Source organism: Schistocerca gregaria, chromosome 11 (assembly GCF_023897955.1).
Source record: "Schistocerca gregaria isolate iqSchGreg1 chromosome 11, iqSchGreg1.2, whole genome shotgun sequence".
NCBI lineage: Eukaryota > Metazoa > Arthropoda > Insecta > Orthoptera > Acrididae > Schistocerca > Schistocerca gregaria.
In genome coordinates, this window is record NC_064930.1 from 138,756,688 (window position 1) to 138,777,157 (window position 20,470).

General features: G+C 39.5%; 1 protein-coding gene across 5 annotated transcripts in view; it reads left to right on the forward strand.

Annotated features, from left to right (window-relative positions):
- LOC126295302 (uncharacterized) overlaps positions 1 to 20,470 on the forward strand; it is a 217,997-nt gene that overhangs the window by 123,616 nt on the left and 73,911 nt on the right. For 4 of the 5 annotated variants that reach the window (XM_049987745.1, XM_049987741.1, XM_049987740.1 and 1 more), the window contains 2 exons: positions 8,983 to 9,326; positions 20,368 to 20,436. In XM_049987745.1, coding sequence (XP_049843702.1) covers positions 8,983 to 9,326; positions 20,368 to 20,436 — 413 coding nt within the window. The remainder of the gene's footprint in view (positions 1 to 8,982; positions 9,327 to 20,367; positions 20,437 to 20,470) is intronic. The other variant, XM_049987743.1, reaches the window with a different exon arrangement.

The following is a 20,470-nucleotide window of genomic DNA, read 5'->3' on the forward strand; positions in this document are numbered from 1 at the left end:
TAGGTTTTGGTTTTATTTCCTCAAGTTACTAATGTACTAGTGTACTCTTGAGTGGTGCTTTCCATCAGTAATGAAGTAAGTAAATTTACTTCAGAAATAAATGGAAAAATGTACTCCTGGAGTGCTTACTCCTTTAGCTCAGAACTCTTGACTGGAAGTCACCAGTTTCCTTCTCTCTTAGGAACCTACTACTTTAGTTTCACTTACTCCTGGTTGGTGTTTGCCACCCCAACCCAAGAAATTGGGTGGATATCAATAGATATGATGTACATGTACAGACAAACAAAGGAATACAGTTTCAGATAAATTGGATGATTCATTCAATAGAGAAAGCTCCACAAATTGAGTGAGTCAGTAATGTGTTGGTCCACCTCTGGCCCATATGCAAACAGTTATTCAGCGTGGCATTGATTGAAGGAATTGTTGGATCTCCTCCTGTAAGATATGTCAAATTCTGACAATTTGGCACATTAGATAGTCAAAATCCTGAACTTGTTGGAGGTCCCTATACACAATGCTCCAGATGTTATCAATTGGGGAGAGGTCTAGTGGCCTTGCCAACCAATGTAGGGTTTCACAAGCTTGAAGGCAAGAAGTAGAATCTCTTGCCATTTGTAGGTTGATGTTATTCTGCTGGAAAGTGAGCCCAGAATGGGTTGCCATAAAAGACAACAAAATGGGGCATAGAATATTGTTGACATTCTTCTGTGGTTTAAGGATGCTGCTGATGACAACCAAGGTGTCCTGCTATAAAAATAAATTGCACCCCAGACTATCACTCCTGATTGTTGGGCCATGTGGCAGGTGACAGTGAGGTTGGTATGCCACTGCTGTCCAGAATGTTTCCTGCCATGTCTTCACTGGTCATTGAGGCTCAGTCTGAAGCGAGGCACATCACTGAAGACAATTTTGTCTTACTCACTAAGATTCCAGGCTGAAGACACGTCTGGAGATATGGCCCGACAATCAGGAGGGTGTATTTGGGGTGTGATTTCCTTTCATAGAAAGCCCCTTTGGTTGTCATCCCACTGCTGCCTTACAACAGAATGGTACATTGGTGATACTCTAAGCCCCATTTGGTTGCTTTTCATGCAAACCCATGTTTGGCTTACATTTCATGCCTGCCTGCGCACAGCGTGTTTCTACTGCTTGTCTTTGTGCTTGCCAAACCTTGGCCAGCAAGGTAGCTGGATCTCTCCCCCACTGAGAATGTTTGGAGCATTATGGGTAGGTCCCTCCAACCAGCTAGGGATTTTAATGATCTAACATGTCAAGTGGACAGAATTTGGCATGATATCCCTCAGGAGGACACTTAACAACTCTATTAATCAGTGCCTAGTCAGATAACTTCTTGCTCAAGAGCCAGAGATGGATCAGCTGATTTTTGATGCGTGTAACTTGTGAGGGCCTTTCTCTTAAATAAATTGTCCAGCTTTTCTAAAATTTTAATCGCTTCTTTGCCTGTACACATACATCACATCTGCTGATTTCTACCCCGTTTAAGTAATTCTTTGATAGTGTGTGGTTGTTTTTTTAAAGAGGAACAAGGCTCAAATGTCAAGTCTAAGTGCAAACGTAAAGGTAAATCTGATGTACCAAGAAAAAAAATGATTTACAACTCATTTGATGATGTTGTATAAGATCTTTTCGTATTGGTATAATGTAAACCAAAGTATAACAAGAAAACTATGAGAAAAGACTCAGGGTAAATGGGCTAATTTATTCTCATGAACACTCAGTGACCCCATCATTCCACGTTGTTCAATCTACATCTATCTACATCTACATCCATACTCCGCAAGCCACCTGACAGTGTATGGCAGTGGGTACCCTGAGTACCTGTATTGGTTCTCCCTTCTATTCCAGTCTCGTATTGTTCGTGGAAAGAAGGATTGTCGTTATGCTTCTGTGTGGGCTCTAATCTCTCTGATTTTATCCTCAGGGTCTCTTCGGAGATATACGTAGGAGGGTGCAATATACTGGTTGACTCTTCGGTGAAGGTATGTTCTCCAAACTTCAACAAAAGCCCGTACCGAGCTACTGAGCGTCTCTCCTGCAGAGTCTTCCACTGGAGTTTCTCTATCATTTCCGTAATGCTTTCGCGATTACTAAATGATCCTGTAACAAAGCGCGACGCTCTCCGTTGGATCTTCTGTATCTCTTTTATCAACCCTATCTGGTACGGATCCCACACTGCTGAGCAATATTCAAGCAGTGGGCGAACAAGTGTACTGTAACCTACTTCCTTTGTTTTCAGATTGCATTTCCTTAGGATTCTTCCAATTAATCTCAGTCTGGCATCTGCTTTACCAACGATCAACTTCGTATGATCATTCCATTTTAAATCACTCCTAATGCCTACTCCCAGATAATTTATGGAATTAACTGCTTCCAGTTGCTGACCTGCTATTTTGTAGCTAAATGATAAAGGATCTATCTTTCTATGTATTCGCAGCACATTACACTTGTCTACATTGAGATTCAATTGCCATTCCCTGCACCATGCGTCAATTCGCTGCAGATCCTCCTGCATTTCAGTACAATTTTTCATTGTTGCAACCTCTCGATACACCACAGCATCATCTGCAAAAAGCCTCAGTGAACTTCCGATGTCATCGAAAAGGTCATTTATGTATATTGTGAATAGCAACGGTCCTCTGACACTCCCCTGCAGCACACCTGAAATCACTCTTACTTCGGAAGACTTCTCTCCATTGAGAATGACATGCTACGTTCTGTTATCTACGAACTCCTCAATCCAATCACACAATTGTTCTGATAGTTTGTATGCTCTTATTTTGTTCATTAAACGACTGTGGGGAACTGTGTCAAACACCTTGCAGAAGTCAAGAAACACGGCATCTACCTGTGAACCCGTGTCTAAGGCCCTCTGAGTCTCGTGGACGAATAGCGTGAGCTGGGTTTCACACGACCGGTCAACAGAGCTCAAAGTGGCAAATCTATATACATAATTAAAAATATAAATGTGATGGAGTCAACAGAAAACAGAATTCTATATAATCGCTATTAATTATTATTATTTTGTGGCAGTCACCAAAAGAACTGACACACTTGCCACATTGTGATATCAGCTTTTGTATTGCCTTGTCATAGAAGTCTGCCAGTTGTGAATGGAACCAGCATGTGACAGTTGCCTTGAGCTCTTCGTCATTGTCAGAATGTTGGCAGGAAGGTAGGAATTTCTTGATGTCCAAGAAAAGATAGGAATCTCTGGGAGTAAGACCAGTACTGTGTACTGGATGATCAGACAGCTCCCAGCCGAATTTCTGCAAAACAGTTGCTGTGTGCCGAGCCATATTGGGATGAGCGTTGTCATGAAACAGCACAACACCTGCAGTAAGAATCCTTCACCTCATTCGGAATGACACATCGCAGTTTCCACATTGTTTCACAGTAACAGTCAGCATTCATTGTGTTACCTCTGGGCAGGAAGTCGGTGAGCAGAATACCTTTCCTGCCCAAGAACACCACTCACGCCACTCTGCGCTGACAGTCTATTTGAATTTTGTCTTGGCTGGAAATCCACTGTGACGTCAATACGTTGATTGCTGATTGGTATCCGTAGTCAAGAGATAAATTGATGTTTCATCACTTGATCCAGGTCTCATCACCCGTGACAATCCTGTCAAGGAACTCGTTTCCATCATCATAGTACTGCCGCAGAAATGTCAGTGGTGCTCCGAAGTGTTTTATTTTATGCTCGGGCATCAGGTTTTTCGGCACCCACCTGGCACACAATATCTTCAAGTGCAAGTGCTTAGGGACAATTTGATGCAACAAGGATTGCAATATCTCTAGAAAATGACTGCTGAGCTCCATATTCATGAAGACATGGTTATCCAGGATGTGCTGCTGCATCGTCTTAACCAGGAGGTCATTGAGGAGGGACTATCACTCACTGTGCTCTTCATCGTGGACACTTTGATGACCTTTGGGAGAAAGCCCACACCAGCAATGCACCATCTGTTCGCTCATGATCTTCTCATAGACCTGACAGAGCTGATGATGAATTTCGGTGGGCGCTATGTTTTGCGCATTGTCGAACCTTATCACTGACTGAACCTTCCAAGCAATGGGAGAACAAATAAGGGATGCCATTTTGGGGCACAGCTGCCACAGTACTGGCACCAGGGAGGACCAGTGCAGCCAGCATTCAATTGACACATCAGAGATCTATTGTGCATATGCAATTTTCCCAGGTAATATGTCTACTTTTAAAGGAAACATCATAAAACTTACTTTCTGGATGTGCCTTGTCAAGAAAGGTGCACAGGAAATGCTACGAAAAAAGAAACAAGCTTAACTGGACGTAGAGGAACTATAAATTTATGTAATTTAAACAGGAGACACTGACTTTGTAAGCAAGAAGTTATATAGCTTAAATTATGATAATGTGAATAAATGACTTGTAGATATCAGTGTTGTTGTTGTGGTCTTCAGTCCTGAGACTGGTTTGCTGCAGCTCTCCATGCCACTCTATCCTGTGCAAGCTGCTTCATCTCCGAGTACTTACTGCAGCCTACATACTTCTGAATCTGCGTAGTGTAGTCATCTCTTGGTCTCCCTCTACGATTTTTACCCTCCACCCTGCCCTCCATTACTAAATTGGTGATCCCTTGATGCCTCAGAACATGTCCTTCCAACCGATCCCTTCTTCTAGTCAATTTGTGCCACAAACTCTTCTTCTCCCCAACTCTGTGCAAAACCTCATCATTAGTTATGTGATCTACCCATCTAATCTTGAGCATTCTTCTGTAGTACCATATTTCAAAAGCTTCTATTCTCTTCTTGTCTAAAATATTTATTGTCCTTGTTTCTCTTCCATACATGGCTACACTCTATACAAACACATTCAGAAACAACTTCCTGACATATAAGTCTGTACTCTATGTTAACAAAATTCCCTTTTTCAGGAACGCTTTCCTTGCCATTGCCAGTTTACATTTTATATCCTCTCTACTTCAACCATTATCATTTATTTTGCTCCCCAAATAGCAAAACTCCTTTACTACTTGAAGTGACTCGTTTCCTACTCTAATTCCCTCAGCATCATCCAATTTAATTCGACTACATTCCATTATCCTCGTTTTGCTTTTGTTGATGTTCATCTTATACCCTCCTTTGAAGACACTGTCCATTCCGTTCAGCCGCTCTTCCAAGTCGTTTGCTGTCTCTGACAGAATTACAATGTCATCAGCGAACCCCAAAGTTCTTATTTCTTCTCCACGGATTTTAATACCTACTCCGAACTTTTCTTTTGTTTCCTTTACTGCTTGCTCAATATACAGATTGAATAGCACCGGGGAGAGGCTACAACCCGGTCTCACTTCCTTCCCAACCACTGCTTCCCTTTCATGTCCCTCGACTCTTATAACTGCCATCTGCTTTCTGTACACACTGTAAATAGCCTTTCGCTGCCAATGTTTTACCCCTGCCACCTTCAGAATTTGAAGGACAGTATTCCAGTCAACATTGTCAAAAGCTTTCTCTAAGTCTACAAATGCTAGAAATGTATGTTTGCCTTCCCTTAATCTTTCTTCTAAGATAAGTCGTAGGGTCAGTATTGCCTCACATGTTCCAGCATGTCCACGGAATCTAAACTGATTTTCCCCGAGGTTGGCTTCTACCAGTTTTTCCATTTGTCTGTAAAAAATTCACGTTAGTATTTTGCAGCTGTCACTTATTAAACTCTTAGTTCAGTAATTTTCATATCTGTCAACACTTGCTTTCTTTGGGATGGAATTATTATATTCTTCCTGAAGTCTGGAGGAATTTCGCCTGTCTCATACATCTTGCTCACCAGATGGTAGAGTTTTGTCAGGACTGGCTCTCCCAAGGCCGTCAGTAGTTCTAATGGAATGTTGTCTACTCCCGGGACCTTGTTTCAACTCAGGTCGTTCAGTGCTCTGTCAAACTCTCCACGCAGTATCGTATCTCCCATTTCGTCTTCATCTACATTCTCTTCCATTTCCATAATATTGTCCTCAAGTATGTCGCCCTTGTATAGACCCTCTATATACTCCTTCCACCTTTCTGCTTTCCCTTCTTTCCTTAGAACTGGATTTCCATCTGAGCTCTTGATATTCGTACAAGTTGTTCTCTTTTCTCCAAAGGTCTCTCTAATTTTCCTGTAGGCAGTATCTATCCTAAACCTAGTGAGATAAGCCTCTACATCCTTACATTTGTCCTCTAGCCATGCCTGTTTAGCCATTTTGCACTTCCTGTCGCCATCATTTTTGAGACCTTTGTATTCCTTTTGACTGCTTCATTTACTGCATTTTTATATTTTCTCCTTTCATCAATTAAATTCAATATTTCTTCTGTTACCCAAGGATCTCTACTAGCCCTCGTCTTTTTACCTACTTGATCCTCTGCTGCCTTCACTACTTCATCCCTCAAAGCTACCCATTCTTCTTCTACTGTATTTCTTTCCCCCATTCCTGTCAATTGTTCCCTTTGGTCTCCCTGAAACTGTATACAACCTCTGGTTTAGTCAGTTTATCCAGGTCCCATCTCCCCAAATTCCCACCTTTTTGCAGTTTCTTCAGTCTTAATCTACAGTTCATAACCAATAGATTGTGGTCAGAGTCCACATCTGCCCCTGGCAATGTCTTACAATTTAAAACCTGATTCCTAAATCTCTGTCTTACCATTATATAATGTATCTGAAACCTGTCAGTATCTCCAGGTTTCTTCCATGTATACAACCTTCTTTTATGATTCTTAAACCAAATGTTAGCTATGATTAAGTTGTGCTCTGTGCGGAATTCTACCAGGCGACATCCTCCTTCATTTCTTAGCCCCAATCCATATTCGCCTACTACGTTTCCTTCTCTCCCTTTTCCTACTACCGAATTCCAGTCACCCATGACTATTAATTTTTCGTCTCCCTTCACTACCTGAATAATTTCTTTTATCTCATCATACATGTCATCAATTTCTTCATCATCTGCAGAGCTAGTTGGCATATAAACTTGTACTACTGTAGTAGGTGTGGGTTTTGTGTCTATGTTGGCCACAATAATATTTTCACTATGCTGTTTGTAGTAGTTTACCTGCACTCCTATTTTCCTATTTATTACATTACCCCTATTTGCTTGTATATTTATAACCCTGTATTCACCTGACCAAAAGTCTTGTTCCTCCTGCCACTGAACTTCAAAAATTCCCACTATATCAAACTTTAACCTAACCATTTTCCTTTTTAAATTTTCTAACCTACCTACCCGATTAAGGGATCTGACATTCCACGCTCCACATCCATAGAACGCCAGTTTTCTTACTCCTGATAATGACGTCCTCTTGAGTAGTCCCTGCCCATAGATCCAAATGGAGGACTGTTTTGCCTCCAGAATATTTTACCCAAGAGGATGCCATTATCATTTAATCATACAGTAAAGCTGCATGCCCTCGGGAAAAATTACGTCCATAGTTTCCCCTTGCTTTAGGCCGTTCGTAGTACCAGCACAGCAAGGCCATTTTGGTTATTGTTACAAGGCTAGATCAGTCAATCATGCAGACTGTTGCCCCTGCAACTACTGAAAAGGCTGCTGCCTCTCCTAAGGAACAACACGTTTGCCTGGCCTCTCAACAGATACCCCTCTGTTGTGGTTGCACCTATGGTATGGCTATCTGTATTGTTGAGGCACGCAAGCCTCCTGACCAACGGCAAGGTCCATGGTTCAGGGGGGGGGGTTGTAGATACCAGTAGAAAAGATTTAAACAGCTGTTTTTGTCAGGAATTTAGTAGTGACTAACTCAATTCACAAAAAAATACATGGACTGTGGTCTTAAATTATTCATGAAGCTATATAAAACTTCAAGATAAAATGACATATTTGCAGAAAGCTTTAGAAGGATAAAAGCGGCAGGTGCTGTGAGGATTACTTTAATGGTACATGTGTCCCCCATGTAAAGCTATGGCCATACCAAAGCTGGTATCATGTTTCATTTGGACAGCATATGTAAATAATGGCCATATTACATCAATGTTCATGTCATGTGTTAAAAGCATGATTGCTACGTAATGTTGTCTTTTTAAAGATTCTTGACAAGTATGTAAAGTCTTTGTTTACAATTTATTCTGTAAATTATTTCGATTTCAAAGTTCACTGTTTTCTGTCGGGTTACTACTCAAGAGTGAGGCACAAATATAAAGAAAATGCCATCTTTGGTAGAGCAATGGCAAAAAAATTAAAAGGTTAAAAGTTAAACAGTAAATATATTTAAAGGGAGCAAACTAGGGAAAACATTAACAAAAAACTCAAGGAATAGTGCCTATATAATATGTTAAATTAAAGTAACAGTCATAACAACAAAAAATTAATACTATACATGGTACAATTTTGTGAAGTCAAAGTCTTAATGTGCACTAGGATTAAAGCCTGTCAAGAATTTTGTGAATCTTATGTTTTATAATTTGAATATTTCACAAAGAAACATAATATCAGTAACAATATGTACTTCTGGAAATAGGTAAATTGGGCATACGATACTATAATATTTAAATTTGGACACAGTCACATTTTAAGATGTGAACATTCTAGAACATGTTAATTTTGGATAAGTGTAACTTAATAATTATGTAGAAAAAGCAAAATGTTGGTTTTAAAGAGGGATGAGGGCTTTCAAATGTGGTGTATCAGGCTTGGGAAGGGGGAAAAGGGAAAGATGTACAATTATAAGAGGGATCAAATTTTGAAGAGCACACAGTTTTAGTGGACTGTAAATTTAGAATATTTTATGAAAGAAAATGTTTCCTTAGAAACCAATTAGAATGTTGAAATTAGTAGTGTGGAAACTTATATAGAATGGTGAAGTCAAGTGCAGGTAAGTATTTAGTGATTTCTGGTGTTCACAGCATAGAATAGAATACTGTTCTATAGGTGCTATAGCTGCTGTACCTATTTTCAAACACTATTCATGACCAGAGTCTGCAGGATTGCTGTATACTTCTTTCAGGCTCTGGCATCAACATCGGCACACTGCAGGAAGTTTTGGCTTACAGCAAAGTGGAGCGCAGCTGTCCTGAACCCCAGCCAGAAGTGCTGTCTCCCACACAGGTCACAGGCCACAATGGCTGCGGCGGGGAAGGTGCTGCATCCGGTTGTGCCACCGTCACGTGTCCGCCCGACAAGGAGACGATAAAGCAGAAAGCAGCGGTGACACCAAGTGTGCAGAGGAGTTGGAGTGGGCGCTGTGGGGTGTCACAGGCCAAACGTGTGACGCGGTTCCCACTGCCACCAGCATCCAGTGAGAAGGGTGCTGCCAAGCTGGTAAATGAGGCTGCCGCCAGCCTGCCGCCTGTGAGTGTTTGCCACTTCTCTTTCTGATCTTCTGTTGCATTCATGTGTCTGGTGGGCACTTATGTGCTGCAGAACATCTACTGTCTGAAATTTTGTTGGGTATTTCCCAGTATTTATAACAGTTGCTGACTAAGGCTGAAACTGAGAATACCCAAAAATTTACCACAATTATCTTTTTCCTGATTTTCGTCCCGGTTTCTATATTATCAGCTGAGTTAACATCATCAGTTTATTCCCACAGTATTTTTACTACTTCCCCAGTTGGCTCCTTCTGTTGCCTGGTTGCAATATAATTCTCGCCGTTCTTTTCATATGTCCATGGTCAATTGTAACCGCTGGATCTATTGCAGATTGATTGCCTCACATGAATACTGCTTTGTAAACGCTAATCTAAAATTCTGCAGAAAGAAAGTAGGTTCTGGTGCATCATAATACACACTTTTTCAACCGAGTAAAATTGCTTGGAATTAGCTGTACATTTTCACACTGAACTTTTTATTTATATTACCTTTATTAGTTTTCTTTGTGTTTTCAAGTTTTTGAATTTAGTTTCTAGTTTAGCACGTGTATTGTGAGTGAGAACCACCTCTTACTTGCAGCAGTGTAATAGATGTAGTGAGGGATAGCTTCCAGTTTTGCTACTTTTCTAGTGATGTTTGTTTTTGTATGTTTTTAACCCTTTACTCCTTTTTAACCTGGTTCAACAAGCATGTTAAACTCAGATTCCCTGCAAATAGAACCATAAATTTGTGAGAGACTTTGTATGTTATTTGAATGCACTTAATTGTTTGTGTAACTGGCAATCATATAGCATTAAATTACATGAAACTTAATTTGATTCATGAGACATTCAACAATTCTGACACAGAGATTATCTGAAGACATTGCCAGTAGAGTTGATGTATTTGACACAAATAAGATTAGGTGATACTGTGCTCTTTGTGTGTTATAGCATTTGGCCATACCCAAAATTTTGGAGCTTTCAGGCGGATTTCAGAACAATTGTTCATTTTTTATAAACATCAGCAACTGAGGCTTCATGCTGTATCATGAAACTTAGTAAATCTAATAGTTGTTCTTATTTGAATGTCATGGAGAGCACTGTGTGTGACATGATACACTCGATGCAGTCTATACATTTGCCATCTTGTATTCATTCAAATCTTTTCAAATTTTTCATGTCAGACATACACTGAAACGTACAAAATCTTAAAATTTTATGGAACAGTTGTAATTTGTTTCAGTGTACAGTTCAATTTTGAGTCTAAAGTGATTCCACATACTTGAATTGTAATATAGAAATCAGTTCCTGAATGTAACTACATAGTGAGGTGACATTTTAATCCACTGAAATTTATTTACAAAACTGAAAATATTCAGAAAGTCTCAATTTTTATTCATATCGTGACACCTCCTGAAGTCAGTAGGAAGGTTGTTCCATATTATAAAATAAGAGCTGCAAATTTTACACTTGTGGGGCATATCGTACGAATTACTCATGAATGCGGCAGTCATTTTCATCCAAAGCAATAAAACTAAACAACAATGATCAGATAACAAGGAGCTAAACAGCAACAATGAAAGTTCGTAAATCAAATGCAAAGTGTAACAACAAGAGACAAACAGGGTGACTGGTTGCATAATATCAGTCTCCAGTCAGTGAACACTGCTGCAGCAGAGTGAGCCACTCTGCATCTGACAACCTAGCAGAGTAAGGAATAGGATGTGGAACATAACAGCAGATATGCGAATCTGTGCTCTGGCCAGAATAACTTTACCATTGAGCTACAATGGAATTAAAAAAGAGATACTTATGTTGACAATACAGCACACATTAAGTTGATCCTGGGAGATCTGTAGATGAAGCAACCACTTGAGTTTGTCAAATCTTCACTCTCATCACCATAACATTAGTACCTCCATTGTGTTTCGTCAGGTACACGCAGCATGCTGTCCTGTGGGATTGTTTCTTGTGCCTTAGGATTTTGTTTTTAATTTTGTACAGTTGCTTGCTTAACACTGTCTCTCATTATTAGCTGATGTGTTGTGCATATGCTATCAGAAGTGAGTTTCTCAAATGTTATGGCAATATTATAAAGAAAGGAAAAATTGTTACTCGCCATATAGAAGTGATGTTGAGTCACTGACAGACAACAAAATGACTGCTATACATATGAGCTTTAGGTCAAAAGCACCTCTTATAAAATAGTTGATTGATTGATTGATCCATGTAACAATTTACATTGTGTGAATTTCGTCAGCAAAATCATATACAATACAATATACCTACAATTATACACATAAAATTAATATTTACACACATTTTTGAGGTATCTTAAATTAGTTTTATATCCTTATGTAATTTGTAATTTTATTATAGTAGTGTACAATTCTGGATTTCATATTATAATTATTTCCTCATGTATTACAATGCAGGCTACTTTGATTACACCACATGTTTTAATTCAGATAGTCAGTTACTGCGTAATAACTTTTATTTAATAAAAAAAATTTAGTTTTGTTTTTAACTGTCCTATTGTGCCAATATCTTTTATTTTTTGGGGTACTTTATTATATAATTTAATGGCATTGTACAATAAGCTCCGCTGAGTTTTAACTTTATTTTTCCTCTCTAGATGCAGATTGTATTGGTTTCTAGTTTTATTGCTGTGTACTGAAGAATTTTTCATGTAGCAGTCAATATTTTTTTACATACATAATACTTTGAAAAATGTATTCACAGGGGACAGTTAGGATTTCCAGCTTTTGGAAATGTTCACAGCAGTGAGCCCTACTGCCACTCTTGGTTATTATACGAATAGCTCTTTTCTGTAATTTCAAAACTATTTGAATATTTTTACTGTTGACTCCCCAAAATATTATTCCTTAGGTAATAACAGAGTGGATATAAGAAAAATATACAGATCTGACACCTGTAGTATCACACACTGCAGTCAGAATTCTAAGAGCATAGCATGCTGTAGCGATTCTGTTACTAAGTATTTTAATATGTTCTTCCCACTTTACTGACTGTCAACATGCATACCAAGATATTTTGTATATTCTACACATTCTATAGTTTCATCGTTTAACTTAAAGTTGTTATAGTGTGTCTTTTGCAGACATAGAAGTTAACAGCATTTTTTTTTTTAATTTAGTGTTATTTTATTATTGGATGCCCACTCACATACACTGTTTAGTGTTTGATCGGCTTTTTCTTTCAGTGCATCTGGTGACTTGTCACTGATTAGAACATTTGAGTCATCTGCAAACAATATTGTTTGTCCATGCTTGATGCTCTGTGGGAAGTCATTTATGTAAATGAATAATATTGGGCCAAGGACACTACCCTGTGGGACACCTATATTTACATAATTTGGATCTGAAGTATACTTTACGATATAGTTTGAGCACCTTCAAATATATGAGATTTCAGTTATCTGTCTTCTATTTTTTAGATATGACTGGAACCACTTTTTCACTAGTCCCCTTATTCCAAGTTTATCTAACTTATTTAACAATATGTTGTGGTCTACTGTATCAAACACTTTAGTTAGATCAAGAAGTATACCAGCTGTGTAGTTACCTTTATCTAATGCTTCTAGAATGTGTTTTGTGAGGTGTGCTGTTGCTGATTCTGTGCTTTTCCCTGATCAAAATCCAAACTGGTCAACAGACAGTAAGTTGTATTTATTTAAATAATTCATTAGCCTATCTTTCATAATAGTTTCTAATATTTTTGCAAAGCATGATAGTAGAGAAATTGGCCTATAATTTTCAATTTTTCCTGCATCACCTTTTTTGAAGAGAGGTAGTAATTTCGCATATTGTAAATAGTCGGGAAAGTAGCCCTGCTTGAAAGATTGATTTATAATATCAACTAAAGGTGGAAGTAGGCTCTTGATACAGTCCTTACTTATAAAACAGACATTCATGTAAGTACAACTCCCACACACAGTGGTCTCTGACCACTGTGGCCAGACTGCAGGGAGCTGTGCTTGATGGGAGAAGCAATCTGTGGGTGGTGGTTCGTAAGGATGAGGCTGGGCTGGGGATAGGTAGGGCCAGCAGGGTGGGGGTATGGGAGTTTGTATTGCTGCTTACAGAAGTACACAGGGGCATGATGGGGACTGGGTAGGGCACTGCACAGCCTTCAAATCCACCAATGCACCCACTAGTCTTCTTCCCCGCTGCTATTTTTCTCCTGCTGTGAACCCACCATGTCCCTACATTCCCCCACAAACAGCACCACACTTTCTCCCACCCCTACTCCACTATACCTCCCCATTGTCACACCCGCCTCCTCCTCAACCCCACCAACCTGGATTTGTGTGTGTGTGTGTGTGTGTGTGTGTGTGTGTGTGTGTGTGTGTGTGTGTGTGTGTGTGTTTTAGAAGAAGGCATTCTGTCCAAAAGCTTAGATATATAGCAGTCATTTTGTTGTGCCTATCTGTGACTCAAGGTCCCCTCTATGTGGTGAGCAAAAATCTGTCTTTTTCATAATATTGTCGGTATTGCATCCTGACTTTTCCTTCAGCAAATGTTATTCACTGAAAACTTCGACTCTGCTGATCTGGGATAGGAGTTGTCATATTTGGTAAATTCGAGAGAGGTTGTTTGGTGGACCTGTGTGGAGGCCCCAGTGCTTTGTTTTCAAGGGTCCTATGATCAGTCCAGACATTTGACCTGTAATCTAATCCTTTATGAGATACCAAGTAAATCAGCTGGTGTACACTTCTTGTGTTGCAGGACTTGTGTTTATGATCACTTCTCTGAAAGGAGTTAAGTCGCCGAAATTAATGAATTGTAGTGAAGCAGTATTCCCTCTCTAATCAGTCTCCCTACTATTAATGACTGTCTACATGAAAAGAACTGATAGAATTTAATTGATCTATTGAACATGTATTCACCAGTGAATAAGTAAAAATATCAGTTGTATTTAAATTCTGGAATCAGTAAATAAAAATTATAAAAATTGACTGTTCCCAGAATTTACCAAATAGAACCTTCACTTGTAGTAGAATAATCATTAATAATCCTTAACACAAACAGACAAGTTCTTTCATTGCCTCTGGAAGACTGCAACATGATAGGTTCTTATTTGTAAATAGGTCTTATTCAACACAGAACAGTTCAGTTTAAAATTTTCCCCACTGTAAAACCAATGGAAACCTATTAATCTACTTTGGTTGGTCAGAGCTAACTGGCTTAATAGCACCCAGTCTACTACAGGCATATTTTTACTAACACTATGAATGCAGTATTGTAGAAGCCCTGCTGAATGTTCCCAAACATAAAAAAGAGCAGCTCTCAAAGACACTGCTAATGCCAATTAAAATAACAGTATAATAAGGCAAAACAAAAATTAATGTACAATATTTTGTGTTAATGCAAGAAATCAAGAATGAATAATTACATGAGGTGGATGATGATAATGAGAAAGCAGCCTCAAGATTTCAACAAAATTAAATTTGACTATTATGTTTTCTGCAAAATAACAAATTATTGCAGATAACATAATAATGAATTGAAAGTTCCTTAATGGCTACAGTGTTTATGAAATAAACTTAGCTGTTGCAAATGGAGAGTTACATCATACATTGGAAGCCCACACGCACATTGCCATGAGCTGTGGTTGCATGTAGTGTGGCATAGTAGTTAGCATTGCTGGCTTACATGCTATGGGTCACCAGCTCAAACTTGACCACTAGCAGTTATTTATTAAGTATTTATCATTTCCAGATTGTTCTTGAAATATCATGTGTTTGCAGTACATATATTCTGTAATATTCTATGTTTGTATAAATTCCAGAAATGTGGAATATCTTATGTTTGAATAATAGCTGCACTCTCCATCCAGGAGTTTAGTTCCATTTTGGCTGTACTGTGGTGTTTAGTATAAACATCTTTCCCATGCTAAGTGTTGTATTTCATGATGACCCTAGATTTGGTCTTGCGTGTGGATGCAACATGACATTGTTTGATGGATATGCTGTGCACTTAAAATTATACACAGTACCGTGGCTCTAATTAGACAACACACGAGCTGTCATTTACACAAGAATGGGAATACAAGCAGTACATCATTCCCATGGTCTTTATATTCAAAAGAACAGACGATTCTAAGCCAGCATTAAGTCAGCTGCACATCAGGCATTTATCAATGTGATGGCTGAAAAGGTTCAACAGAATTGCCACATACAACAGGTGAAATGACATGATGTGTCTGACGAAAGTGTACTTTTACTTCGAAGGTACAGTTTAGCATTAGTTTAGAACTGCAAATAGATCAGTTGCAGGATAAATTTCAAGCCAAACTGGTGAAGATGTTTGGCAACAATTGGTAAGAAGTCCACTTAGCACAACAACATTATCTAAAGAGTAGGCCCCATTTTCGTGGGGGAAATGGCACAGCCCTACATACAGAACTTTTAATCGCTGTGTCACACTATGAATAAAAATGACAGAAGCTGACAAAATCTCTCACTCAGTGAAAGGAGTTGCAGCTCCTCTTCCGGTAAAGGATGTCACAGCAACTGAGAAATTTATGTAGTGGAGCCAGTGCATGGGGCAAATGCAACAGAAAGGAATTTGGTTGCTACAGCAGCTGTGTGAGACCACTACAATCTCAAACTAGGTGCGCGCGTGTGCGCACACACGCAGAGAGAGAGAGAGAGAGAGAGAGAGAGAGAGAGAGCATTTTATGACAACCAGAATTGTTGGACTGAGTTAACAGCAGGTAGCAGGCAGGAATTTTTGCCCAGTAAAAAGGCAATAGAGAATGTTGAAAAAGAGGTTTATCCACCTTTAGCACCAATCTTTACTATTGTGAACATGCCAAGAAAAATGGACTTGGCCAGTTCTGAATTATGGCACAGCAATCAACCTACCAACCACCCAGCACAGATACAACCAGCTCCAATGAGAAGAGTAATGCCCCCTTAGATGAACAGACATTTGAAGGACAGTGGACAACATGATGGTGTTTTTTTCACTGTGGTCTCATGGACACAATGTGCACCACTGCAGAGAAAGGTGGCAAGTTTCTGACAACTACTCCAGCAGGTGTCAACAATCACAACAGTTTAATTCATGCCAGTCAACTGTGGGATAAAGCCCATCACCATACCCTGGCCAAGATCAGTCTCCAACATGCTGTAGCTGTTTATCACTGAACAGAGGTAGCAGCTGCTTGCCTAGCCACTGATTTCAGCAAATTGAACAAGGTGACCATTTATGAAGTTTAGGCCACCATAGGTGCAAATGCTTCATGAAGAGCAGTCACAAAGATGTCAGTAAATCTCATTGACTGCATTGACTGTCAACGTGACTGGGCACCAGTCGGCTAATGGTCGTCCTTTTCTATGATATCATAGGCTTATTGTCAGCCAAAGCAGACTAGCTTCTATTACATGAAAGCAGCCAACAGGAAAATCTGTTGCAAGAATGACTATAAAGACAGAACACAGTTCTTTGAATTTCTCATTTATACTGATTGTAGTTGTAATGGTATTCTTGAATGGAAATTTTTGTAAACATCACAGGCAGCTGTAGACTGTCAAAGATCAGAGCACCAGATTTTCAAAGTATTTCAACAAGGATTCCCACTGGTGGTTGTTTGCCATTGTTGAAGACATTGTTATCCTACTATCATCATAGAGGTGAGTTGCAGTTGTCAATAAAGATCTCAGTTACACTCCAAGCTTTTATCAGTTGCAAAATGGTAAGGGTGGATAACTAAAGAAGTGTACATGTCAGCAAAGATCATAAGTATTGTAGGTGGTCAAGTGGAATATTGGATCACCATTTGTAACGAGCAGTCAAAACTCATCCATAAAGGTATATGCATAGGGACATCTGAACAACACCATCGAGGGCAGTGTAGTGTCATTGATGATGAACTGTGCTCCACTACCACTACAGACAACCCAAGTGTGTGTGTGTGTGGGGGGGGGGGGGGGGCGTCTGTTATCAAACCGTCAGTAGGATCTGCCCTGACTGAATAGTTTCAGAAGTGATTGACTTTCTGTGTCAATTTTTGGATGCTAACAAATCCAGACTGGAGAAAAGACAGACCAAGTGGCCAATATCAAAACTGGGGACCACCCATCAGTTAGTGGGCTTTCATATAGTGTCACTGTCTGAACCATGGGTAGTCCAGAAAGAAGTGAAGAATGTGCTGCAAGATGATATTGTTCAACCTTCAGAGAGTCCTTTCGCCTCTCCTGTGCTTATTTTGGAGGAGGAGGACTCTACACAGCATTTCTGTCTCAGCTGCTGACAATTGAACAAAATCATGAAGAAAGATGTCTGTCCATTGCCACTCATTGGTGACCACCTAGATTGCTTGAAATGCAATGGTGCATTACATTATACACAAATATAAGGATAAGGTATACAAATTAAATATATTTAGACAGTTGGTGTTATAATTTTATCTTCAAAAAATGAATTGATTGATTGTTGGGGATGAAATCAATGAAGATGTGATGACACAAACTGATATCAGTGCTAACTGTTAAGATATGCTGATCCTATAGCGTGTAATAGGTTCAAGGTATGAAAATTTGTTTTGATGACTATCGGTCTCTTCATTTAATGCTACAGTGCAATGTTGATAAGTTCAGTTTTACTACAATTTTTTAACTTATACGACGTGCATTCAAGTTCTAAGGCCTCCGATTTTTTTTCTCTGTACTGGAAAGAGATAGAAACATATGCATTGTTTTAAAATGAGGCCTCATTCATTGTTAATACGTCCCAGAGATGGCAGCACTGTACGGCAGATGGAATTTTACCACCAGCAGCGAGAATGAGAACTGTTTTAAATACTTAAAATGGTGATGTTTTCCTTACTTGAACAGCGTGCAATCATTCGTTTTCTGAATTTGCGTGGTGTGAAACCAATTGAAATTCATCGACAGTTAAAGGAGACATGTGGTGATGGTGTTATGGATGTGTCGAAAGTGCGTTTGTGGGTGCGACAGTTTAATGAAGGCAGAACATCGTGTGACAACAAACCGAAACAACCTCGGGCTCGCACAAGCCGGTTTGACGACATGATTGAGAAAATGGAGAGAATTATTTTGGGGGATCACCGAATGACTGTTGAACAGACCACCTCCAGAGTTGGCATTTCTGTGGGTTCTGTGCACACAATCCTGCATGATGACCTGAAAATGTGAAAAGTGTCATCCAGGTGGGTGCCCGTGTGGCATGTTGCCAATCAATGTTGATGCACAATGACAGCATGAATAGGACTTTCTTTTCGTCAGTTGTGTCAATGGATGAAACGGGAATGCCATTTTTCAATCCAGAAACAAAGCACCAGTCAACTCAATGGAAGCACACAGATTCACTGCCACCAAAAAAATTTTGGGTAACCGCCAGTGCTGAAAAAATGATGGTGTCTTATGTTCTGGAACAGCGAGGGTGTAATCCTTACCCATTGCATTCCAAAGGGCACTACGGTAACAGGTGCATCCCTTCGAAAATGTTTTGAAGAACAAATTCCTTCCTACACTGCAACAAAAATGTCCGGGAAGGGCTGCGCGTGTGGTGTTTCTCCATCACAACACACCCGCTCATCGAGCTAACGTTACGCAACATTTTCTTCGTGATAACAACTTTGAAGTGATTCCTCATGCTCCCTACTCACCTGAGCTGGCTCCTAGTGACTTTTGGCTTTTTCCAACAATGAAAGACACTCTCCATGGCCGTACATTCACCAGCCGTGCTGCTATTGCCTCAGTGATTTTCCAGTTGTCAAAACAGACTCCTAAAGAAGCCTTCACCCCTGCCATGGAATCATGGCGTCAGCGTTGTGAAAAATGTGTACATCTGCAGGGCGATTACATCGAGAAATAATGCCAGTTTCATCGATATCGGGTGAGTAGTTAATTACAAAAAAAATTGGAGGCCTTAGAACTTGAATGCACCTCATATAAATCTTTGTATTGTAATTTCTTAATGTGCAAAATACATCTTTGTTTCTAGTTTGTGTCTAGAGTTGTTGTGTAATCTGTTGTTGTAGGACAGTTGTTGTTCACAGGGTAGCACGTGAGACACTATTAATATGGCTAGCAGTTCATGAAGTGGTGGCTGAGCAAGCAGAGTGGAAAGATGTGTTTTAAATTTTATATGTTCAAGATAATTTGAATAATTACAAAAACTGCATCTTGAAGTTAATTCAGTAATCGGAAACTCCACATGATGCCTACAAAATAATAAAATTAAAGTCTTTCTATGAGTAATAAAATGAATATTATCGGCAACATTGCTTCTTATAGATGTGTAAAATCAGTATTAAGCTTCCTACCCATGAATAGTTTTAAATACATTGCAATAATAGCATAATTATCTTGTGTTTTATTAACATGCAATTCTTGCTAAATCCTGCATAAATTCAGACTCTGATTCCATGAAAACACAAATGTTTAAAGTATGATGCATTGATTTGATCCCCATTGATAAATTCTTTTAACTCATTTCATACAGTATATTCTATGTCAGACCAAGCAACATCGTACATGGGCTCCATGTGCGCAGCTTGTGGTCTCGCGGTCGGGTTCTCGCTTAAATTCCTGGTGGGGTCAGCGATTTTCACCTGCCTCGAGATGACTGGGTGCTTGTGTTGTCCTCCTCATTTCGTCATCATTCATGAAAGTGGCAAAGGTTGGGAATTTGTACGGGTGCTGATAACCACACAGTTGAGCACTCCACAAACCAAGCATCATCATCATCATCCTACACAGAATCGATCCCCGCAACACTGCTCTTTTGTTCTATTCCCAAACACCCCTTGACAGGAGAACCTCTGGTAGCAGTATTATGAAATCATAGGAGAAAACATGATTGAGAGTGAAAGTTTTGAGTCAGACCTGGAAAAAGCTGCTCACTGGTAAGCAGGAAACCAGTGTTGAGTTTCGGTCTGTCACAATATTTTCAATTGTAATGACAGTCATTTATGTTGTGTAGACTGGTTTATTTTGTGCTTTTTGCTCTGTGTTGTGCCTGTACTTACTCACTTATTTTCATTCAGGTGGAAACTGACCCAGTCATGTCTCCGAAGCAGGAGAATGAGTTTGTGTGTGTTGATGAACAAATCCCGGTAAGTGCTAAACTCCACTTGTCTTTACATTTAG